Consider the following 26,368-nt stretch of genomic DNA (forward strand, 5'->3'; position numbering starts at 1 on the left):
ATTGACGCAAAAAGATAAATAGGAATTTGATAAAATAACATAAAATTTTCTTCAAAATAGAAATGAAAGTTTTGAATTTTTTAGATTATTTTAAATAAACTAAAATATTATATACTCCCTCATCCCGTTTAAAAAGCGACATTTCTCAATTTTTTTATGTCCCATATAAGAAAGTAAGATCATGATTTTTATTTTTTATGCTATTTTATAAGTGATTCCCTTTTATAATCCCTTTTTTCTTTCTATAAATAATGTTTATTATTCTACACACAAACTACGAATCTATAATAAATAAGAGTAAAATAAGAAAAATAATAATAATTATTGAATTTATTAAATCATATGTAAAAGGGATATGTCTCTTTTCAAACGAGACAGAAAAAGTAAAAAATTGTTTTATAGTTAAAAAATTATACTCCCTCCGTCCTAATAGAGTTGTCCACTTTAACAAATTTTTTTGTCCCAAAATACTTGTCCACTTTCAAAAAGTAACTAACTTTTATACTCAATTTTTCTATATTACCCCTATTTAAAATCCACTAATTAGTAAATTGAAAGTGGACCCTACATTAAATAGGGGTATGACAAGAAAAGTAAGGAAAATTTTACAAAACCCATGAATAATAATTGTTTTTCTTAAACTGTGTGATAAGGATAAAGTGGACAACTCTATTGGGACGGAGGGAGTATTTTATTATTTTTTTCATTTATAAATTTGGCAATAAATAAACGAATTAGTGAGAGTAATAAACACTTGCTCCATATTGTATTGAGCTAGTACAAATGGATACACAACACAGCGAGAAGAGACAGAATAGGAAAAGGAGAGTAGTTAATGTCAGAGATGGTTTATTGTTCAAATTAAGTAAAAGGCGTGTGAGATACGTCTATTAAATGGATAAAGTGAAATGAGATGAGAAAAGATACTTTTCATTATATTATCGTTTCAAATTATCTTATCGTGATAAATACGATAAAGGAAGCTCACGTCAAATCAGTGTGACGCAAGACAATTGAAACCGTTCTAATCAGATGCTTTTGTAATTATCTGTCTTTAAAGCGACAGATAAAGAAACATACGAGTTTTTCTCACATGCGGACGCCTCCTTTTTAATTATGGTGCGGCGCATATGCTACACAACGAAAAATTCCTCTCTGCCTATCCCACTACTTATTTAAAATAATTAATCTATGACATCGTTCATTGATACATTTAACATATTTTTTTATAAAGTCTAGATCTTATACTGATGAAAAAATACAAGATTGAGGCACTTTTTTTTTGATTATTTGAGGAGTGGAAGCGCTTGTGGGAGAAATCGAACCCATGATCTAGCAGTTCGACTTATTATTTGACTTATTGCAGATATAATCAAATCAATTTTGAAAAAAAATGGATTGCTTTGTAACGAATTTGTTAAATTTAGGTAGATTGACAACTTTTGAAAGTTTTAAATATATTTTTAAAAAATAAAAAAAATTGACTTTTTAACACCTTAAACCCATTGTATATTAATAGTTTGATATTTTTTATTTTCTATTTTTTTTTTAATAATTAGGGAAGGGGACCACTTGTGGAGGAATTGAACCTACGACCTTGACAGTTTGTTGTCCAGCGATTATACCATTTGAAGTACAGCTCGTTGGTTATTTTCTAAGCTATAAAAGAAACTAATTTTTAAAAAAAATATTATAATAGTAAACTGAATTAATTATTTTTGATTAAAGTTCAATGTTTTGATCGATTTTGTTCCCTCTACGCCCCTACCGTCACCTGTTGTAATTGCTAAAATGTGGTTGAGATAAAGGTGGCGTAATTGATCAGTAAAACACATATTCTGCTTAAAGAAAACATATTTTATTTGCTGATAATGCTATTATCGTCCACCAAAAGACTCTCCTCAGCATCATTAGTTTATTACCCATTAAATTACGAGTCTCTCTTTTTATTTTAAGGTATATAAATTTATATGAGTTTTTTTTATCATAACATAGTTAGAATATAATAAAAAGAAATGATATTTATTATTCCTACACTAAGAATTCTAATTATTATAAGGCGCTTTTGAAATTAGCTAATTAATTTTTGAGTGAAATGTTGAAATTCATAAATAAATAAATGCACATGAAAATCTCAACTAAATTAACGCTGGTTTAGCATTCATGTCATTTTGCAAAAATTCACAGCTGACATTAGCTAAATAAAGAACAACATTTACAAGAAAAACAAATAAAAGCCTCTGAAAAACTAAAAAAATCTAAAAGAAAGACAAAAATTATTATACATAACTTGATTATAAAGAGAAAGAAATTCATTCATTACCCCAAAGGAGAGCCAGTCACAGACGGGTCCGTGCGCCGGCCATGGTCAGACATAAATTTTCTAAAAAAATCTAATTTTATATTTAAATTCTATCCTACTAAGTATGAAAAAATCGTTATTTAATTTTATTTTATTTTACAATTCGTCTTTCCTAATTAATTTATCTGCATCCCACCAGAGAAAAAAGATGTAGTATGTAACACCATGTTTCCACTCAAATCACAATCGAGTTGCCCTTCCTATACATATGAGTTACTCTGAATTGCACATGAAAAATGAAGTGTAAGCACTGCAGTCAACAATGAGCAAGCACCCCAAAAAACCTGTCTAGATCAGGGGTGAGGAAAAAACCGGCCGGCAGAATTAACCGACTGAACTGATGAAATTCGGTTGATTTGTTTTGATTAAAATGATTCATTCAGTTAGTTCGGTTTTAAAATAAAACAATTTGGTTTTTGCTTATCGGTTCGGTCTGAATTTTAAATTATATTACTTAGTTGAACCGATTGAATTAACAAAAAATTTGAATTTTTTGAGTTTCTCATAATTTAGTTGGTTTTTACCGACCCGACCGAAATAGGTCGGTTTAGTTTTGAAATTTTTTTCTATCTTATTTGATCGATTCGGTTTTTATTAAATTTTTTTATTCAATTGATTCATTTTTGGTTATTCGACCGAACAGTTAATTCGATTAAGAGGTTGTCGATTCGATTTCGATCGAACTGACTCACACCTAGTCTAGATTTTCAATTAATAATCTAGATAGAATAAAGGGAGAGAATATTAATCTTTCAAAAAATAATGGGCTAGTTACTTTCTCTCTAAAAATTGCTCTCCCTTCTATCTAAAAAAAATTCTTCTTCATCTTCATACTTTGAAGGGTGGGAGAAGGTGGTTTCCGATCCTAATCGGAATCACATGCTCTCCGCCCATAAATAATAAGTAATAAATAGTTTTAGCCTTCTTTTCAATAAGATCTCTTCGATATGAAGTCTATTATGGATTCTATCTTTTTCTTCCAAGAATTTTTATATAATTTGTAGGTTTTTTTGTGTTTTCTTTTTTAGATAGTTCAAGAAGTTTGTAGTGACTGTTCGGGTTTTAGAGTTTATCTCTTGTAGATCTAAGATTTGAAGCGCTATGATATTTGACATCTCAAAGACTATCTTTAATTCATGAAATAGGGATAGAATAAAATAACTAAATCCGTATAAAATGATTATTTGTTATTTTAGTTCATAAAATAGTTGTTATTACATGATTTTATGGAACAAATACTCATCTCAAAAACAATAAAATGGTCATTCTATTTTTAATGGAATAACTATTCTATTTAATGCTATTTCATTATATAAACCAAATATAGACAAATTAAAAGTTTAGATGAAAAATGTCAAAAATAACATAAGTCTGATCATTAGTGGAATTTTTGGCGGACTTGGTGTGTTAGGGGCAATACGGCACTCTATTCCATTGGATAGAAATATAGGCAAACATGTAATTGCTTTAGGCTAGAGTTTTAGTATGTAACACTAATAACTCTAAATTTAATGTAATCGTTGATTTAATTTAAGTAAAAACTATGCGGCTATTCCAAAGACGTAAGCGATTGCTGAACCTTGTTAAATATTATATTTTTGTGTGTGATTGATTTCTTACCATCTCGATTTCGTTTATTATTTTTGTTCAAATTATATTTTACAAAATTTCTTGTTCTTTCGCGTTGTTTTTATCGTTTCAATCGTTCCGCAGCGCGCGTAGATTTCATCTAACCTCAAGCTATTAATAGATAATCCTATAAATATCACACCTACTGATTAGTGTTAATCTCTGAAATATTTATTTTAATTAGAGAAAATTGACATTTTCCTATACCAAGGTGGATTAAGACTGAAAATGTTTAAGAGTTAAACTTCACCAAATATAAATTTCTTATTTCTGGTACATTGAGAAAGGCTCATGACCCATTCCAGTAAAGATTAAATGGATGGGGAATCCCATTTGGCTTAATGTCAACTTTAATTTCTTTTTAAATCTTCTCGTCACAGGTATCACAAAATTAATTTCATTAGGAAGGAAAGCCATCATAATTCACAAGGGTACTTTTTTTTTCCTAAAAATACTGATGATTTTGTAATAATAATATTTAGACAATAATAGTGATTCTACTTTTTAAAAAAATGCACTAATTATTGTTGGCCTATCATGTCCTCTTAGTTATCACGTAAGACCCACCTTCCAAGTTCTTTCTATTTGGCTGCCTCTTGCTTACTTTCATTCATTTCCTTTCTATATCTCAATAATTTTCACTTATTGGTAGTTTTATTTTTGTAATTAAATATCTTTTTTTTTTCCAAGATAGAGTTAATTATGAAGATTCAACTTACAAGGGATGAAAGTCATATAACAAGGACTTATATATGATCTTTCGAAAAAATTAAACTACAAAATAATAGACAACAATAAGATACAAGCAAAAAAAATCGAAAAACAAAGAAAATTCTAAACATAAATCCCCAAAACTTAACACAACGAAATCGTTGGAAGGGTGTTTCGAAATTTTCTTGCACCGATTTGTCAATCAAACCGCTTGAACCGTTGAAGCCTACTATTTCCGATCGTCGATCTTCATCTTCATTATAACTCTATAGAGATAGATCCATATCCTTTTCATTTCTTAGATCTACAATATTTTGGAGTTAAACTCAAAACAAACACTAAAATTTCTTGTGGATCTAAAAAATATAAACAAAGGAGGGAAAAAGACTTAAACTTTACTGCTAACAAGCAAGAAACAAAACCCAAATCAAGCAAAAACTAGACTTTTATTTTTAGATTTATTGAACTAAACAAGTAGATCTAGAAAAACTAGTAATATGGGCGGGGAGAAGATGATCTTTCCGGCTAGCCGGAAAATCATCCTCTCTCACCCTCAAAAAGATGAAGAGAAATGAAATTTTTTAAGAGAGAAGTGAGAGCACCAAAATTTTAGAGAGAGAGAATTTTAATTGGGTTTTTGATATTTAAATATCTTCATTTGCTTATGAAACAATAACAAAAAAACTGAGCATAAGTCTGACTTTTTAGAATAGTCACTCAAATCAAAAAAAAAAAAAATATTTATTCAACATTCAAAAATGCAATTGAAATATTTTGAGACCTCACATTTTCAAATAAATTTGTTAAGTATGACCAAGAAAAGTATATGTATGCACAATTTGTTAACCCAGAGATAGAAGGGGGAGTCAAAGTAGAAAATTCAGCAAGTGAAATAAAGGTTATATGTTGGAAACTCTAAAAAGGGATTCTTTTGCTTTTCATCTCTATTTTGAAATAGTAAAACTAATGGATAAACCTTTTTTCTTTTTTGTGCATGAGCTTGGCTGAACTCTTTAAATTAAATAGCAATTGCGACCGACGAGCTATGCTTGTGCATTTATCAAGAAATTCTTTTCAAATGGTTGAAAAGGCAGCAAAAATTAATAAAATGAGAAAAAAAAATATTGTCTGATGAACGTCCCTTTCAATTAAGTTTTTTTCTTTTTTGAAAAATTCAGTTGAGTTTCTTTTGAATTTGTCTGTGTCCTATCGTAATAGCACTATTTTTACCTATTCATCAGTTATGTTTTTATGGTTTAATAGTGTAAAAAAAATCCGAACTTTAACGTGTTTTGTAAATTTAACACAAATTTTTAATTTTGACAAATTAAACATGAACACCTAGTTTTTATTTTTTTGGGACCTTTAATCACCACCGTTTTTAAATAATTGTGGTCAAGAAATCCTATAAGTTCCATTTTAAAATCAAAAAAATCCCTATTCTCAGTTTACCTAACACTGTTAACATTAGCTGACATGATATTTTAAAAAAATAAAAAATAAAAACACCCCACATCATCTGAAACGTCAGCAAAACACCTTAAAATCAAAAATAGAGTCCTAAAATCAAAAAAGAAAACCTAATTTCTATTTTTTTTAAAACCTACCCAATCGCCATTGCCGCCCTCTCTTCTCCCGGCCACCGCCGTCCTCAGACGAACCCATCTAGGTTCGTCTTCTACATGCGAGAAGACGAACCCATCTAGGTTCGTCTTCTACATGCGAGAAGACGAACCCATCTAGGTTCGTCTTCTGATCAAGTAAATGTCCTCACCTGAAAAGACGAACCTAGATGAAATCATCTTCTTAGGCAAACGATTTGTGGCTGATGGCAACAGATGGCGACGACTAATGGCGACTGTAGGACTATGGCTGCGTTAGCGACGAAATTATGAATTTTTTTATACTTTTATGGAATTTTAGGGATTTAGGGGTATTTGGGATTTTAGTTTTCAGAATTTTGCTGGCGTGTTAGATGACATAGAGTATATTTATTATTATTTTTTAAAAGCGATGTTAGCCAATGTTAACGGTGTTCGACAAAAACTGGCGGTAGGGAGTTTTGTGATTTTAAAATCGAAACTTAAGGGCTGGACTGAAATTGATTTTTAAGGACGATGGTGATAAAAGGCTCCAAAGTCAAGGATGGTGGACGAATATAAGCCTCGTAAGATTAATGAATAAACAAAACAAAATTACTTCAACCATTCCTTTTAGAAAAAATGTGTAGGTAAGTACTTAAACCTTTGATGATATAATATTTACCCCTTAAACTCCAACTCAAGGCAACATGGTCCTTAAACTTATAATATCAATACAAATAAACTCTTTTCAAAAATAAAATAAATGAAGTTAATACGAGAGATTCATTTGCATCGATTTTATAATTTTAAGGGCCAAATTATATCATATTAAAGTTTAGGGATATAAATTTTTATAAATATTTGAAGATGTATATGGAATTTTTATTTATTTTAAATACAATTAAGTAGGGAGGAACCAGACTATATGCCTGAGGGGGCATCCGCCCCGCCAAACTGTTTTTATATAACAAAAATACCCTTTAATTTTTTATTTTTTTAAATTATATTTAATTTTATATATTTCGCCTCCTCAAAAAAAAATCTGTATGATTTCATTCCCCTATTTCACAAAAACTAGCTCCATCTCTGATTAAGAGTACAAAACTTTCTCAATGCCAAAAAACACTCTAAATATATCTTAAAATATGTTCAAATAACAAAAATTGAAATTCCAAGAGGAAAGTGAATAGGTTGTTTTAAAAAAAAAGATAAAGTTTAGGTGATTAAGAAAATTCGCAAAGAATTTTTTTAAAATGGTTCGGTTTAAATCAAAACCGACATCCACTACTTAATTAAAGATTGAGTTTTTGCATTCACTAAACTTGAATCAAGCTACAAAATTGATGTTTAAAGTTTAACACCTAATTTTTTATAAAGATATTTTTCCTAAAATTAAACTCAAATTTAAAAAGTTGATTTTTAAAAATTAATCAAGAACTTACCATAGTGATGATCACTAAATGATTCACTAATAAAGACTAAAGGAATCACTATAATTGATACACAATACACAATTTTGTTTGAAAGATAGTTGAGAATTTTGAATGTGTTGAGGTTTGATAGTTTTTATAACCTTAAGACAACTCAAATGAATATCTATTTATACTCATTGAAGACCCTTATAATTTTCCCTTGAAAAGAACAAAAAAATTATGGTACAAGCTAGGTGGTGCCCTCGACCAGGGGAAGTTCCATCTGCAATAGAACTTCTTTAAACGTAATAGGTTTTCATTGGAGCATTCAAATATATCCATTACAGCCTCCAACGGTAAATTGGTTCTCGCCTGTAAGTCCCAAAGTTCCCACCACGACCATTTCTTTGATTTCAGGATTTGAAAAAGATCAAGGTCGCGCTTGTAATCTGAAGAGGTTGCTCTCGTAAAAGATCTACTGCCCACGTTGATTTTGAAAATTTTGGTTTCACTAAATTCTCCATATTGTGTCCCAAGTGTTCTAGAATATTCCTGCATAGTTATATATATGATTATAACACTTTAGTCAAAATTAGAGAGATCTAAAAAGACGAAAGAAAGTTTAGAGCTTTTTTTTAACTAAAGTTAAAATTAATTTTGAATATGATGAAAAGTTAAGATATAATTAAAATAATTATGCTTAAAATTATTTAAAATATGACTATTTAAATTGATTTATTAATAATAACGATAAAAAAATAAAAAATTGGATTCAAATATAATTAAAATTAAAATGAAAGGACATATATTATCTACCATAACAAAATAATAAAATGTGAAGTTAAATTAAAATAGTAAAATATATATACCTATATAAAAAAATATATTATAAATCAACATAGGATAAATTTCCAACATCATGTATTCTATCAACTTTTTTTTATTTTACTTTTTCATTATACATGTTTATTATTTTTTTTATTAATATAGAAGTGACTATTTATTATTTTCGGTGTGCAAAAACTAATAATTTAAATGATTAAAAAATAAGAAACTTTTAATATTTAATATTAATTTTAATTTTGGAATAAAAATTAATTTTATATGATCTTTTAATTAAATCGGTAAAAATTGTTTACTTGCTTTTTATTTAACTTATTTCATAAATTAATATTTTAGTTTTGTCCAACCAGTCGATCTAGTTTGGTTTTAAAAAAATTGTTAGTAAATATTGTTTTTAAAATAATTAATTATTTATGATATTGAAATAACAGATATCTCATTACATTTCAGCAATATAACTTTATCAATCATTGTATTTGAAATAGTTTTAACTTTAAGTTAATTTTTAAAAATTATTTTCACATGTATCATCTTGATGGAATTTTTAAAGATATTTAGAATATAATTTGGTATTGAGATTTTTGTATTTGCTTACTTTTATTTAATAGTAATAAAAGAATACAAATACGTCCTTAAATTTTATAAAATAATATCTATATTTCTAAATTTTAACTCGATACATATGAACCCTTAAAATTATAAAATCAGCACTAATTGGCCTTCAGACTAACTCCATTTTATAGAAAAATAACTTATTTGCACTGATTTATAATATTAAAAACTAATAGAACAGAGTTAAGAGTTTAAAAATATAAATATTCTTTTATCAAAAGTTTAAGAACGTAACTGCACTTTTTACGCCCCTTTTTCTAGGTCAAACTTAGAATTTGAAAAAGCTAACAATTGTCCCAAATTATAGATTATCTTTATTTCTAATAAATAGTTTAAAGACTAAAATCTTAATTAATATGTATGATTATCTCTAAACAAACTAATTGTAGTATTATATTTCAATAGGAGTAAATGTCTCTTTCGATAAGAATGAAAAATAGATTAGATTAGTCAACTTATTTTAGTATTGATTAATGTGCTATTAATATGTCTATAAAAATATGAAAATGATAAAGCTGGAAAAAGAAAACATATAAAAATTGATATTAGCTAACTCAACTTAATATTTCTAATTTATGTGTTTGTTCAAACGGCCTATCAACTGGGGAAAGAATAGTATTTTATTGAATACTTAGGTAATTGTCGTGAGTCAAATAGTTTTCGTCGATCATCAAATAATCTTTGCTTGATCACCAAAGAGCTAACTATAGAATAACTTAGATTTTGAAAATGCACCCTAAAATAGTGTTGATAGTATAATTATAATTAACTAGCGATTAGACTAGCATAACTTTGAAACTCAATTGGGGAAGTTGAAAAAAGAAAGCACCAAATGGGGAGAAAAGTAAAAGAAAGAGATGTAGAGTAGATGGATATTCTTTTGTTGGATGAAAACAAGATTAGGAAACTGTGAAGCACTTGCTCCTACTTTTCTTCTTTTTTTCTTTTTAGCTTCTTTTGGGTTTTGTCCATAATAATGATAAAGGACCTTATTTACAATTCGGTCGGTGCTCAACAAAAGAAAAGAAAAAACTGGTCGAAGCACTAATATGGAGTTTTCATTACTCCATAATGCAAACTATAAACTAATCTTCCATTTCACTCTCTTCCATGTGCGGAAACTCGTGCTTGCATATTACATTATAGGATATCGTTGTACAACACAAATTTTATACCATGTGACTAAAAATAATTATATAGATAGAGACCATCTACAAAATAAAACCAAAATATTGGTACAAATGTTAATTAATTAATTTTTTTACATATTTAATGATAATATAATTGACTCTATCACGCTAAAGTAGGCTCTAATTCGGATTGTTGTCGGAAAGAATTTATAATAAATTCATGACTAAATAAAGGTGAAACTCAAACTATCATAGGATGAGAAATGTACTAGAAATTAATTCAGTTTGCCATCAGAAACATAACTTATGTAAACAAATCTGGTAATTCTCTTTAACTTTTGGCTTAGCCAAACGTTAAGAAAATCAACATGAAGGCTGAATCGCGTCACATTTTATATGCTAAAATTATATTTTTTTCAGGAGACATTTCATATACTAAAAAGGTATATTTTGTTCAATTGAAAGCTTGAAAGTATTTAATTTGAAAAAAATTCTTGTCTAAACCAAAATCATAAAATACCACTCATGTCCTTGCATGAATAAATTCCCGAATATAAAATTATCAGATATATTTTCCACTTGAAGCATGAGCAGAAGTACCTTTTTATGACATAAGCGGAAGTACCTTTTTATGTAGCATTATAATCAATCTTTATTATAATTTTTTAAGAAAGAGAGCATAAGAAGCACAACTCAAATTATATACTTACTATTTCATCAGTAACGTGTGCTTCCTCAGATTCAAACCTTCAAAACACAGTAAAGCTACTATCAGGTCATTTAGATATAAAAGGAAGCAGAATCGAACCTGGTGGGAGGTTCTTTTATCGGTCACCTGACTAATGGTTGCAGCTCCGAGGACTATAGTTTCTATTAGGGTGACATAGACAACTTTTCGGTTAATATAAGGCTTAACACATCCAAATGTTAATTTTTGTACTATTAATCTTCATTTTACTTCATCCTTATTAAATTATTTAATTTCAAAGAGTTTTTGGACTGCTAATTTTACGTACAATGGTCAATTTTCATGAAACGACATCATCTATAATTCCATTCAAAGGACCATGGGTACACAAAACTACAATGTATACTCTTAAAAACTAAAAAAAAAAAAATAGTACAAATTTTTAGACGGACCTTACCTAGTGTTTTATAAAGGGTTTTTTTAACAAGTACCTATGTAATAGCAAAATATTCTCAAGAATACTAGTCATACTTTCAAAATTGAAAAATACAATACCCACTTTTTTTTTTTTGCAAAACTATACTTTGTTAATTATAAAAATACAATAATCATTATATAAGGAATGTATTTAGATGAAAGTCAAGACTCTCCTACAAATAAAATCTTTCCAAATAAATTAGGATATTTTCAATTAAGATTTTTCCAAATGAAATCAATTAATATCTTTTCAAAATAAAACCAATTAAATATCTTTTCAAAAATCAATTAAAATTTTTCAAAATCAAATTTAAATAAAATCAAGGATAATACCTGGTAAACGTTTATGTTGATATATAATTAAATTTGATTATATTCAATATTCGAAAAAAATACGATTTGGTTAACCAATGGTATACTAACAGATTACTAACGGTAGACTTAAAACAAATTTTATTTAATTAAAGCTGATTATATTCAATATTCGAAAAAATACGATTTGGTTAACCAATGATATACTAACAAGTTACTAACAGTAGACTTAAAATAAATTTTATTTAAAATGCGCAATTAAGGTTTACTAAAAAATTATTCATGATATACTAAATAATTCTTAGCTATAGGTTTGTCAACGATTAACCTAACGTATACTAATAGTGTACTAAAAACAAGGTTATTGGTGCACCATTAATACACCATTAGTTAACTAGCAACAAAAATAAAATTCAGTAACAGATTACTAACAATTTTATTAATAATATATTAAAAGTAAAATTTATTACAAGTTAACCATTAGTTACCCACCCAAAAACATTACAATTCTCATAATCATTTCTTCAAACACCTAGAGTGCAGGCTGAACATTGATTCTATATATATATATATATATATATCCACGACAATCCATCACCAACCTCCACAATAAACCCAACAAAACTCAATAATCCAACCACATCAAAGAACAAAACAAAGCCTGTTATAAAAGAGAGCAGCCGCAACTAGCGGAAAAAGGGAGCGGCATCTTCGAACGGCGCAACGCAGCAGAAGCGGCAGAACGGTGAAATGGAGCGGAAGCAAAAACGAGACGGAAAGCGGCTACGACGTTTGACAGCGACATAAAAGAAAGATCGAAAATCTCAATAGAAGCAATAGTGAAGATGACGACGGCGTGAGTGAGTGAGATTCAAGCTCAGAAAAGAGGACGGGAAGAGAAGACGAAAAGAGACGACGCCGGGATGAGAAGAAGAGAAGAGGCGGCAAGTTAATTAGGTTTCTTGAATGAAATTAGGTTTTGCTCCTTTAAAGGAATTTATTGGAGTAAAAAATATTTTTGAAAAAGCAAAAAGGTAGAAATCTAATAAAAAAAAGTCAAAATATAATTGTCAAAAATGAAACCTAGGCCCGTATTTTTGAGATTAAAATGATATATTGTAGTATATTATCTAATTAACTCTTTTATAAACCAAATTAGTGCCTAACTGATATCGCCACTAGTTTCCAATTCAATGCCAGTTGAACCGATTTAATATAAGACAACAAAAAAATTAGACCTAACTTGTCAAGTATTTATCTGATGCAATGGTTGTGTCATGTTATATTCACAACAAGCCAATGAACATTTGTAGTAGGAAATCTTTAATTATTACTTAGTCTTCTTTTTGTCATTAATATTCCAACATAGCTAACACCTCTTTAATTTGTTGCATAAATGACATGGCATAACATTATATTGTACAATTTTTCCCAACTTGTATGGTTTAGGCCTAACTATCAATTCAACCGCTGATTCCACAGGTTCAAGCCAAACCATTGGTTCAGTGTGGTTCTGCCAGTTTCAATCCAGTTACACCAGATCTATGATTCTTATGGGTTAGTAACAAAGGTTCATTTCACCCTCCAACCTAACACAAAATTCAAAATGTCAAAGTGTATAGTTTTGAACAAATAAACCCACTACTGAATCATTATTTTACTCGACTCTCAACAAATAACCCAACAAACATCCATTCAGAATATCTATTTTAGAAAGTTCAGAATAAAATTATTCAGTTTTATCAAGCTATGATGAAATAAACCTTTTGGTTAAACCTTAACACAAAGGAAAATGTAGCATATCACTATTTACAGAACGGACCACTGCCACTCTGCCAGGATTTGAATATGAAAAGCCAAAGAAATGATAAATAAGGCCATTCTTGATTTTCAATCCAGGCCAAAATTTAATGCTACCCATTTCTTCAATTTGCAGTAATAATAAAAGTATAAAGCTACCTCAAACAGCTACAAAATACCGTTGACTTGAAATTCCTATATATTTACTCAATGCCTAAAATTGAAAGAGAGCAAGACATAGTTCAACACTGTACTAATTTCCGAATATTTTCAGCTCACTATTTGGGATTCTCCAGAACCCTTCATTCTGGTGATCTTAAACAGCCGCCGGGAAGAAGAAACCTAAACTTATCTGCATTCTCTATTAAATATGCAGGAATATGAACTGCAGAAGCAGAACGAGGAATCGGACCCATCTTCTTAATCAACTCTTGAAATGTGTATTCCTCCGGCAACATATCGAAGAGGTCATCTCCGCTGCACACGAGTTTCTGAATTCTAGCGTAATTTAAAAATCGTTTTTTTCTCACTCTATCTGCGTGGCTATAAGCAGTCATCTTAAAAGCAATTTCACTGAGTCGGCGAAAGCAGAAGCTGCAATGCCATCCAGCATCTGCAAAAATAAGGTCAGTTTGGCGGGAATGGCGATATCTGGTCCAAGGGCCATAAACATGGACCGATGCACGCCAGCTACTATAGTCTACAGGGAACTCAAATGAGTACATGTAATGCCTCATTTCAAGGTGCAAAACTGGAGGTATTCCGTCACACCATTTCAGTAGTTTCAGTGTCTGTGGGCTAGGAATCTCATCCGTATCGGACATAATCAGCAAATCTCCATTGGAAATTCCGGCACGCCGGATCAAACTATTCATAGCTGCTCGCTGCTCTGACTCGAGTACAAAAGGGTCTTCATATAACTCGCGGGTAGCAACATGGCCAGAGAACACACCATGGACAATCTTGTCCTTAAAAAAGGAAAACCGGTTTTGGTTTGAAGCAAAGAACAAGGGTTTGGGAATACCAGTGAAAGTGGTATTGGACTCTAGAATTACAAACTTACTAATGTAGGGATGAAGCTCACGCCATCTGATCTCAAGAATGTCTAGCTCATTGCTGAAAATAATGCCATCAAAGATACGGCGAGGTTCAGTGCGCAGAGACCAACCGTGAAGATTGCAAAGATGTTCCATTGAAACATTCTCTGCATAATAGTGAGGTAGGCGTGTGAAGGGAGGAGGGGGATTGTCCCAAAGTGGACGGAAAAAATAGGATATTTTCTGCGCATGTGTGAGGATTGCAATCGTACAGATTGGAACAAGAACAAGAAGTATAACAAAAAGAAGCTTCCGGGGTGCTCTTTTGGAGGTTAAGCGAAGATGTCGAGGGGCCATCTTTAATGTATAAGTAAGGACCATGAGGTAAAGTAACCTGCAAAGAAGGCGAAAGACAGTATGCCAACTGCCAAGGCTCTAAATATACTAATCACCTGCAATATAATTTGTCAATAGATCAATAAACTTCAAAAGAGAGGTTCGCTGAGAATGAAATTGTGACTGAGTGTGGTCAAAGAATCAAGCAATTCTCCAATTCATGTAATTACTTCTCTTCCATGAATTTGTTAAAAGACCAATGACGCATACAGCAGAGCTCAAGCTCTCACGACCAGAAACAATTCATCAAACCAAATACTAGCTAAAAGCATAAATTTAAAAAAATTTATAAGATATCAAATTCAAACAAAATACGAAATACAGTCAGAAACACTAGCAGGATAAATCTATTGTGTTATTTGCAGTTCTTAAAATATCAAATCTTGGACATTTGTTTGTAAATTCATAAATACTTTGCTAATAAGTGATTCCGCACTTTACCAAGCAATATGCATAATGAACAGTAGAGTTGGATACCCGTTGTACTTTCTGATGATATAAACATCACAATTTGCTATGCAAGTGACTGCTTAGACTTTTGGTTTTGCAAGCATTAGACGCCCCTTAACTTAAGACATGCATGACATACACAGATTTGTTAACACTGCTAATTCTAAAATCAATCAGTAATTCACACCCATAAGTGAAATGCAAAAGAACTGTCCTATCAAAAACAATAAGTCACGAGCACCATGTCAAATGCAACAAGAAGAAACAGAGACAAGTACAAGTTATTGTGGCAAACCTGATTAACAAAAAACAGCTTGGAGCCAATGTTAAAAAAAGGCTATCCATGTCATGACGATCTGAGAAGACAGCCAGTTGAGTCATTACCGACTGATATTCTTCTCATAATAGAGGTCCCATAGCAAATCCATCAATCATTATCCAATATCATGGTAAAAACAACCCGAATGTAATGTGATTCATTAAATGACCGAATTGTCTTCTCAGAAGGTGGGGATGCCCCAAGAACGCAGAATATAATTTCTGGAATGAAATAACAAAATTAGTAGTAGAGTAGGAATATCTAATAATACACAATCAAAACTTGAAATAGATTCCAACTTCTAGCAATAGCTAAAAAAAAAAAGTAAATAACAAAATGCGAACGGAATTTTGCTCAATAAAATATGTAAACCACTAAAGAATTCATATTTTCAAATAAGAAAATGAAGCCCAGATACAGGAACCTACTGTCTGAAGCAATTTAAATTTCTTTGAAACTATCATATGCGTTTGCCTATTTGATCGTCTGATTCTACAGAATCCCTTTACTAAAAATCACAAATCATTACATTCCCCAGAACCTAACCATGTTTTCCCATCAGCTGCATGGGAGTCTATAGGGTTTGGTTATGGTTCACCTATCAGCGATTAAAAGGTTGTAAGAATCCCTTCATATACGTGGGGTGGGGCAAACAGACACCAGGCAATATAGAATGACTTTAAAATCAAAGATGCAGAGAAAGATTTATCATAAATTTTCATACATTGTGCCTGATCACGGAGAAGCAATTCCTACAGCAGTTGCAAAATTATACAGGTTTGCTGAGTATCCTCAAATGAGTAACAAAAGTGTGTTAATTATATTTGATTTGGCAGCAGAAAGTGATGCCGATTTTTCGACATTTACAAAGTTGCCTAACATTAGCCAGCTATAATGATAGTTTCAATATTTGGATATTCAAGCGAGAAACTTGGTCAACATGCTCAGAATTCCCTTGAACATTTTCAAGCACCTTGTCTTATTACAAAGTCAAGGCCACTATGCATGTGCACAATATTATACTAATAGTATTATCGAGTTGAATTAGAAAGCTAATGCATTAATTGCCACAACAAAATCAAAACCTCATAGAATGTTTCAATATGTTCATCGACAAACCAATTACAAGACACAAAAACTATGAATAAATATATACACCAAAATGTCAGCTACATGACACAAAAATAAAAAGCAGCCACAATTTAATTTACAAGAGACTAATAACAGTAAAAAAAGAGGGGAAAAAACAAAATTAAACCAAAAAATGAATTCTTCGAATATTAAATTTGCATTTCTTTATTCATATCCAACAATTGAAGTGTGTAAGCTCAAAAAATGAATTATGCTTTCCATTAAAAGTAAAAAAGTTAATTAGCATTAAACACACTCATCATTAATGAAACCCTAATCCTCATTTAAAATTAAAAAAAAAAAACACTAAAATTGTCACCTAATATTTAATAAAACACCAAACTTCAAAAACAGATAAACAACAAATTAAATAAAAATAGAAGACTAAAAGTATATTGAAACAAATTTAAAGAATGAAGCAAATATAAACAAAGAAAAAAATAAAAAACAAAAAGAAATAACAATGAGCAGAATGAATACCTTATTGAAGAAGCAAATGATGATTGATTTGATTGAGAATTAAGGTTTATTTTTTATACACAATATTAAGAAATTACAATTTAGTCCTTTCCGGCCATTTTAGAGTTTCTGGATATGAAAGAGGAAGCAGAGGCCACCACTGATTACAATTTTAGAGAGATTCCGCTTTTGCAGAGACAAAATAGATACACCGACAGATGGAGGGATATTTGTTTGAACTTTGTTAGCGATCTGCTACGCTACGAGCTATTATAAGCCTGGACAGATTTAAACTTTGGAGGGAAATGTTGAGATGATTAAATCACAATGCTACGTGGAATGGTCTGATTGGGGAACTGTGTTGCGTTTATAGGCTGAGATGTAGAGAAGTGAGAAGATACATGAAGCGCGAGAATCGATGGAGTTTAATATGGAGGATAACGTGGGATCCGTTGAGATACACTTGCGAGCTTACTGGATTATGATGTGGCATTTTTTATATTTTTATACTCAAGTATTTAAAATGTTTTATATTTAATAAATAATTTTTAATACATATTCTATTTAAATTGTTAATCAAATAATGGAATTTATTTAAATCTTACTCTAACTAATTATCTCACAGGGGGATACTTAAAATATTAATTTTACTTTATATTGAGTAATACTTATTTTAATTAAGAAAGACTCTTTTCCTAAATCAAATTATTATGTACTACAATCATATATAATTTTTTTTTATCTATTATAATGTTTCAGATTCTATTTAATGAAATTTAGCATATTTTTTAAAAAAAAGAGCGATTTTGATGCTTTTGGAGAGGCTCGGTCCCAGAATCTTGAAACAATCATGCCCTTGAACTAAATTCGCCGATATTATCTTTAATTTATGAATTTAATTTATAAAAATATGAAAGAAAATTATTTTACTAAATTTTAGGACGATTTTAAAATGATAAATTATTAATATACAAAACAAAGATATTTGTATATAAAACCATGACCTTAACATTTGTAGCAATTTAATTACATTATTTGAATGTTGCATTCTTTTTAAATTCGGCAACTCATAGTCCAACATTTTCGGCTGCTACAAGTCTATGTGGCGAACCGGAACAAAAGACCTCATGTCATCTATCGATATCCTGTCACCCTTAAAGAGCTCAATTCCGAGCATAAGAGAACAATTCTAATTCCGAGCAAAATGAATCTAGTTAGTAAGAATTGAACCCAAATCCATAGATGAATTTTGAGAAGAGAATTCCAAGCAGCATGAATCAAATTAGTAAGAAATGAGTCAACGATATGGCTCAATTGTGTTCATGCTTCAAAATGAATTAATAAAACTTTACTCAAAAAATTTACTTCTTTCACAAAGACTAACAAATACATTATTTATTCCTAAAAAAAAATACATTATTTACTATTATACAAGGTTACCAATTATAAAGAAAAATAAACCTTAAAAAATTTAACAACCTATATAATGAACATTTCATATTCATAGAAGTATCATGAACATTCAGAATCATAGATGAATATTATCATGTCTGATACATTTAATAAGCGAACCATATAATAAAAGCAAAAAATGGACAATTACCGCTTTTGAGTAGTCTCACTTCCCAGGCCTGCCATCTTTCACAAGCAAGGTATTGCGCTAGGTTTGCTTAGATGCCTGCAACCACGGGCTTGATCTTTTCTACCAACAATTTATGCGGCACTAACAGATTTCTAGGCTTAGGATGCTAATCAGCCTCTTCCCAAGTGTTCTGCTTAAAACTAACAAATGTAAATAAGTAAATATGGAAAAGACAATTAAAGAACTGGTATTTATCTAATGTGGTATTGCTAAGATTTTCAGGATGCTTTACAAATTAGGCCCTTCAAACAATATAGTTTTTTTTTTTGAATTCATCAAATCTCATTAAATCGAATATGAAACAGTTACAATTGTAAGAAATTCGGAATAATTCGAAAACGAAACCCGATGACCTGACATGGAACAGACAACATGCTGTCTGATTCGCAGATCTTACTTACGAAAATAAAAATAAATTATTAACTGTTTCGCTAATTTAGTGCAGTTTTCAATCATTCTTCGATCAAACTTCATCCATCACCCATCACCCACAAACTCACATCATCCGGTTCAACCACCACTTGATAACTCCTTCATAAAAAAGAGACAGCAAACCTTCCGCAGAGGAAGGACAACAAACCTTTCACAAAGAAAGGACAAAATAAAACATTTAAAAAAAACAAAACAATGAAAAATAAATAAACCTAATATAGCTCATAAACGATTTCATTTTGTTGTTGATGATCTTTAACGAAGCGCAATTCAAACAATATAGTTAGTACATAGTATTTCACCTTCTCAATAATTGGTTAATATCTATTTTATTTAGGCTTACCAAAAAATATCAAAACTTTGCAAGTTTTGTCTGTTACATTCAAACCTTTAAAAATCCGCTCATTTAACCCATTTTAGCATACCTTTTCTAGCTAATTTTTTAGCATATTTGGTACCTTTTCTAGCTATTTTTTGAATCAAAACATGCCTTCCATGTCACCTCCAACTTAGCGAATTGCTGATGTAGCAACACTATTAAAACCAAATCACATAACAAACCACATAATAACCAAATCAAACTCAATCTTTAAATTAAATTAATTAGTTATATTATTGTAAAATTTATATATATGTAAAAATAATTAATATTTCTTAATTAACTAATTAAAATTGTTGTAAAATTCTAATTAATTTAATTTAAAATTCTATTTAATTTAATTAAAAATCTTAATTTATCTCGATACTTCATTTTTATTCCAAAATAAAATCTATCTTGAAATTTTAGACTCCGCTATTCTCCAGTCTCACTGCTACCCACTAGCACTGTGGCCACCGTCGTCCTTTCCCACTTCGGCTGATCACCACTATTTGTCTTCTTCAAGGCAAGATCTGCTCATCATCTCCATTAATGGAAAAAACAAAATTTGGGTGGTCGGCCAAAGTGGGAAAGAGGGAAGGCGGCGGTGGCCGAAGGGCGAAAGGGCGGCGATAGAAATGGAGATAGCGAAATCTAAAATTTTGAATGAAATTTATCTCAGATTAAAAATAAAGTCTCAAGATAAGTTAAGGTTTACTTAAATAAAATAGAATTTCAAATTAGTTTTAATAAATTCATTAAATATATTTGATTTAATTAAATTAAATTAATTAGGTTTTTAAATTAATTTTAATTTTAGTTAATTAAGAAATATTAGTTATTTTTAAATATATTTGAATTTTATTTATGAAATTAACTAATTAATTTGATTTTAACATTGAGTTTGATTTCGGCTTATTTATTATGTTGTTTGTCATGTGATTTGATTGGATGAGGAGTGTCGCCGCGTTAGTAATTTGCTGAGTTGGCAGCGAACATGTTGACAAAAAGTTGATTCGATTCAAAAAATGGCTATAAAAGGTACCAAATGTGCTAAATGAACTAGATGAGCCGATTTTTAAAGATTTGGATATATCTGACAAAACTCGCAAAGGTTTGATATTTTTTTGGTAAATAGGCCTTTTATTTAATAGTTGCTATTAAGTACTCCTTTCCGTCCCAAATTGATAAACACTATTTCAAATTCCTTTGTCTTAAATTATAGGCACTAGATATTCATTTTATAAAGTAATTTTTAAATATATCCTTATTAATTATAGATAATATCTTGGAAAAACAACAAAAATTAAAGAAAGATAAAAGTTTTTGATATATTAAATGAGGGCAAGGATAGTATTTCTTCATACATTAGCTCATTTTAATTAGATAACCTAAATTTTTTAATATCCATGTTTGTCCTAAACTATCTATCAATTTAGGACGGAATGAGTATTATTTTAGATAAAATATAAAAAGTTTTTATGTAGATCTAATGTAGTCCGGAGAGTTCGATCCAACTTTTAGACTTGTAGAGAGTTTTAGAGAATTTCAGATTTGATTTAAGCAGATAATTTTAAAGTATTTTATAAGATTTCGGAATGTAACTTCCTGCAAATCCAAGAAATTGTGCGGTACATAACAATATATTGAGAACTTTACCGGAGCCAATTGATACAGTATTTAATGTTCAGACTTTAGTTTCGGAGCGTGCAAAAGTTAGGATCTTTTTGTGTAATGTTGAGAAATGTTGCTTACTGCAATATTAATCTCTTGTTATTTGTAGCTTTCTTCCTTTGCAGTTTTGTGTTTATCATATAGCCTATTGGCAGCAAGATGTTATTTTTTTTTAACAATGCTCTAGCAAGAAAATGGCTAGCAAATAGCAATTAATCCAATGGTCCACATTTAAATGTACTAGCATAATATTGAGATTTGTGAAATCTTAATTGAAGTAATAAGCAATTTTTTTTACTAATCACCGCGAAAGTTGTTACACATTCATTAGCGGAAAAATATGATTGTGCCAGTCTGCCTAAAGCAATAGGCAAGATCCCCACAATGCACCTATTGCAAATCAAGCTAAACATCTATTACTATCTTCATTGATGGAAGAGTATCGTCGCTCACTGAAGTAACACGCAAAATCGAAGCTCGCTGCAGAGCTATGGCAAATGGTTGGAAGTCTATTAATTCAGTCTATTTTTTTTCCCACTTTTGTTGATAAAGAAAAGTAGGCAAATTCAAATTCAAGGCATGTGATAACTGAGGTAATAGAATCAGGTTTCCGTGTAAAATTAGGTTTGGTTGTCCCAAAATAAACCAACACAATAAACTCTCATGTGGACCGTAAGATACCAAAGACAGCATCAAAGAATAAAAGATGTCGACAGACAGTTGCAATATACCATTCAAAAGTAGTTACAAAAGATTAAAAAGAAACTATAAATACATTGCTATTAATTTCTATATAATTCTATTGATAATCAAATATTAATCCATACTATGCATACAAATAGGGCTGTCAAAATGGATTGGCGGGTCGTGTTTGTGTCGAGAAAACTAGAGTAAAATGCGGGGTAAAAAAACAGAACACAAAAATTGACCACCCAAAACCATTAATTATTTCAAAATTAGTCACCCATTGTTGTTCTTCATCAATTTGAGACGTTGAACTGACCGAACGAAGCTCCTGCAAATTCAAGAACAATCAAAACTATTAGTAAACTTTCAAAAAAAAGAAATCTTTTATAATTAATTAAACAAATGTAATGATTAAACTAACCTCCAAGAAATATCATCAGCAAGTAGCCAGTCACCTTCTCTGTCTTGATAAGCTAATTTAAAGGTAGTTGAATTTTCTTGACCTGTTCAAGAACATAAAATCAAAATTAAATCTTGAAATGAACTAATTAATTATACATATAATCTCAGTTTTTTAAAAGAATTGCTTACATATTCCAAACATGGCAAACAATGTTTGTTTGAGTTGTTGAAATGAAGTAAAAAGAGTTAAGTCAATTTTCCTGGCTATAGCTACTCCATCCATCTTCACCTTCACGTAATTTGATTGCCTACCGTAACAATCTGCACAACCATTCTCCACCGTCCGATAATTCTCCATCCTACGGATTCTCTTTCTCCTGTGCTTAATTGGTGGCCATCCTACAATGCCATCATCACTATCTTCTTCCTCATTTCTGCTTTACACAATCAGAAAAAAATTGTCAATTAATCTTCAAAATTACAAGAAGTTGGCACATCAGTTTAATTCGACTTGAGTACTTATAATATGGTACCATTTTTGATATAGATTAAAGATTTAATATTAGATTAAATCGAGTTAAATTTTTTTACGGCTATCATATTTTTACAAAATAACTAATTTTTTTTATAAAAAGATTATCAAATTATAAAAAGTCATAAAATGGTTATTAAATAATAATTTTTATTTTTCAAAAAATTAGTTATTGAATTATAGCTTTTTATAAAATAGTAAAATTACATATGCGGACGAAGCAACGATGTATAGCCAGACAGCAAGTCGGTAAATATTTTATAAAAAAGTTATAATTCAATAACCATTTTTATAACCTTTTATAATTCGTTAATTATTTTATAAAAATTATAATGCAGTAACCTTATATAATTTTTAATAATTTGATAATGGTTATTAAACGCGAGAAATGAATGAGAAAAATGGAATTGCACCAAAGAAGAGTACGTACTTGTTAAAGGCAAAAGATGATCCGTTGTGTTGAGAATCCTGATCATCATCGTCATTTGGGGGATTATTCCAAAGCAAAAGAGGCAAAGTTAGAGGTATATCATCTCTAGAACGCTTACTGTTCTTGTTCTTGTTGCTGCTGATAGACTCATCAGTACTACTGCTACATGGTTCAGTGAAGGAGTCCAATTGAAAGCAGCTAGCTCGGCGGCGGCGGTGGTGGTTGAGTTGGCCGGAGCCAGAAACTTGCTTAGGCTGATAAACGTAGCTATTTAAGTCGAAACCAAAAACGGTATTGGTTGGAAGAGCAAGACCCAGTTGAAGCTCCATCAGTTCATGCAATAGCCAAATCAGATGAAAATTGAAAATTGAGAGAAGGCAGAAAAGAAGAGATGAAGGAGAAGAAAAGGGTATTGTTTGAATTTGAGTGCAATGGGTTCTTTTGATAGTTAGAGATGCGTTTAGGGTGGAAAGTGAGAATATATAGTAGAGAAGAAGGGAGGGGACAGGGTGTAGGGAAGAGATGGTAAAGTGTCGGAATCAGTGCTAAGCTTTTGGGCGACCCAGTTGCCCCTCTTTTGCTCCTTTTTTTGGGACCTTTTTCTTCTTTCCAATTTTTTGTTTTGTTTTCGGTACCACGCGCATCTCATGCTCTATTCATATCCACCTGCATTTAACTTCACCAATATTATCAATCATTTCATTTTCTCTTTAAAATATCTCATCATTGCTCTTCTTCTTCAAAATTCCACCCCCTCCCGTATTCTTTTTCCCTTCATATAAATATTTTCTTTTTATAATTGAAAACAAGAAAATTTAAACCAACGACCTAATAATTAGCTGTCCAGCATTTTATGCAATTTAAAATATAATTTATTTGGTCTTTTATATTTTCTTTATATCCGAATTTTTTATTTTCTTAACTAATTTTTGTAAAAATTACTAAAATATTACACATTGAATGTAATATGAAAATATAAATAAAAAAATTAATTTTTCTAAATAACGTACAAAGAGATTCTTTTCAATAAAATGGCCCAAAAAATGTATTTATTTTTTTAGATGTATAATATTTAATAAACAATTAATAAAAAAATTAAAAATTAATTTTGTTCTATGTCAGCTAATCATTAGTTTTATTAATTAATAATTAATAAAATTTTAAATATATTATAATATTGTTTTTTTTAATCCGTATAAAAATAAATAAAAATTTTAAAATAAAACGGTGAGAATATAATTCATTGGTGGCCCATGTATGTTTAACAATATCAAATTTTTCATATTTTTCTCTCTTTTTCGAAGTTATGGTTTTGATAAAAAAAGTTATGGTAGAAAAAGTACACGCGTCATAATAGGCGCGTGGAAAATGTTGGATGCAAAGGTCTTTCAATTTTGTCCTAGTGTAGGACCCAAGATGTTCACAGACTCAAATTTCATAAAGATAGCAAGTAAATGAAAATTTTGATTTTCATGAAGAGATTAAAAAAAGTATGGGTCCCATTAAGTAAATGCAATGTTTTCATGGCGGACACGTATTCTTATAACTCTTCCTTAACATCTAGACATGTCTGCTTTGCTTGCTTGCTACTAACTTTTATTAAGCAATACACGTAGGTACTTTGTTTCGGTTTCCATCTACTAAGTAGCATCGTATAATATATTACACTATATTCCATTTTATTTTCCTTTTTCTTGATTTAAGCATAATTTAAAACATATGACATCATATATTTTAACTTTTTATTTTGAAGCTAAATGCATTGTGTAGTATTTAGTCATTCACACGGCAAAAAAAACGCATAAAAAACATAAATCGGACAGTAAAATAAAAAATTTAAAAAGATTGAATTACAAAGTGGGATGTCTTCAAATTGTATTTCAACCGAAAAAAACACTAAAAATAGAGGAGATGGATATACTCCCACCGTCATATTTTATTTTACAAAATTTAAAGTTTTAGTGTCTTATTTTAAATGACAAAATTAATATTTTCTCCGGTTCATAATATTTGTCGTATTTGACCGTTTCACATGAATTAAAAAAATAATAAATTTATCTTGATTTATATACACTTTCAAATTATCCATATTAATTACTGCTATTTTTAAGTTTGATTAGTTTTTTTAGTCATACTAAGCCATTTATTGATAAAGACAAATTTAAAAAGACAGTAATAAATATATTTTTAATACTAACAAATATTTTGTAGCAAAGAAAATTCTAAATGCAGAAAATATTATGTACTGAAGAGAGTATAACTGTAATTTTTAAATTTTGAATTTTCATCTTTATCTTGAGAATTAATTTTTTTTTTGGAGAAATGATGAGTATTTATTGCAACTTTAAAATTCAACTACTATGTTTTGACTAATTTTACATATAATGAGTTTATGTAATTTATTATACAGAGTAATGCTATCTAACTCTCTTTTTTAATTTATTTTTTAATCCACCTGACATGGTAATAAAAGAGTTGATGGATTAGAAGTTGGTTATTGAGATATACATTTTTAAAAGAAAATTGAACGAATGAACTAATGCTACATAAGGAGGGTTATAAAAAGTGAATTAAAATAGTGAGTTATAAAACATTTGTTTTACGAACCACAGTTTTTTTTGAATTTTATGATTACTTTATAATAAACACAATTTAACATGACAGTCGAGGAATATAAAATTAATTTTGTACATCATTTATTAATTTGTTTTAGTTATTTTAATATAATTATTTTGTCATATAAGATGCGACTGAAGAAGTCATATTCTAACATGGATAAAACTCTTAACACTAACTTCATAAATTAGGTTTAAGATTTAGGATCCTCTCTATCACGATTAACTCATTTAAACTCTTCTTT

General features: G+C 29.8%; 2 protein-coding genes across 3 annotated transcripts; both read right to left on the reverse strand.

The window, feature by feature from the left end:
• Positions 1-13,624: 13,624 nt before the first annotated feature.
• On the reverse strand, positions 13,625-17,592 carry LOC126665378 (uncharacterized). Its single transcript, XM_050358159.2, has 3 exons — positions 17,373-17,592; positions 15,738-15,982; positions 13,625-15,048 (listed from the first exon to the last, which is right to left on the reverse strand). Exon 3 carries the CDS (start codon positions 14,975-14,977, stop codon positions 13,862-13,864), a length of 1,116 nt encoding a protein of 371 aa, XP_050214116.1. The 5' UTR covers positions 14,978-15,048; positions 15,738-15,982; positions 17,373-17,592; the 3' UTR covers positions 13,625-13,861.
• Positions 17,593-22,151: 4,559 nt separating this feature from the next.
• On the reverse strand, positions 22,152-23,837 carry LOC126673926 (auxin-responsive protein IAA20-like). Of its 2 annotated transcripts, none has more exons than XM_050368255.1 (4): positions 23,509-23,837; positions 22,736-22,980; positions 22,566-22,647; positions 22,152-22,472 (listed from the first exon to the last, which is right to left on the reverse strand). In XM_050368255.1, the coding sequence occupies exons 1-4, from the start codon at positions 23,835-23,837 to the stop codon at positions 22,418-22,420; spliced, it is 711 nt and encodes a 236-aa protein (XP_050224212.1). In that variant the 3' UTR covers positions 22,152-22,417. The 2 variants fall into 2 exon arrangements, with proteins under 2 accessions (XP_050224212.1, XP_050224203.1); XM_050368246.1 differs by having other exon boundaries at positions 22,736-22,983.
• Between the last annotated feature and the right edge of the window lie 2,531 nt (positions 23,838-26,368).

The sequence above is a fragment of the Mercurialis annua genome, linkage group LG1-X, assembly GCF_937616625.2.
Source record: "Mercurialis annua linkage group LG1-X, ddMerAnnu1.2, whole genome shotgun sequence".
NCBI classification, from domain to species: domain Eukaryota; kingdom Viridiplantae; phylum Streptophyta; class Magnoliopsida; order Malpighiales; family Euphorbiaceae; genus Mercurialis; species Mercurialis annua.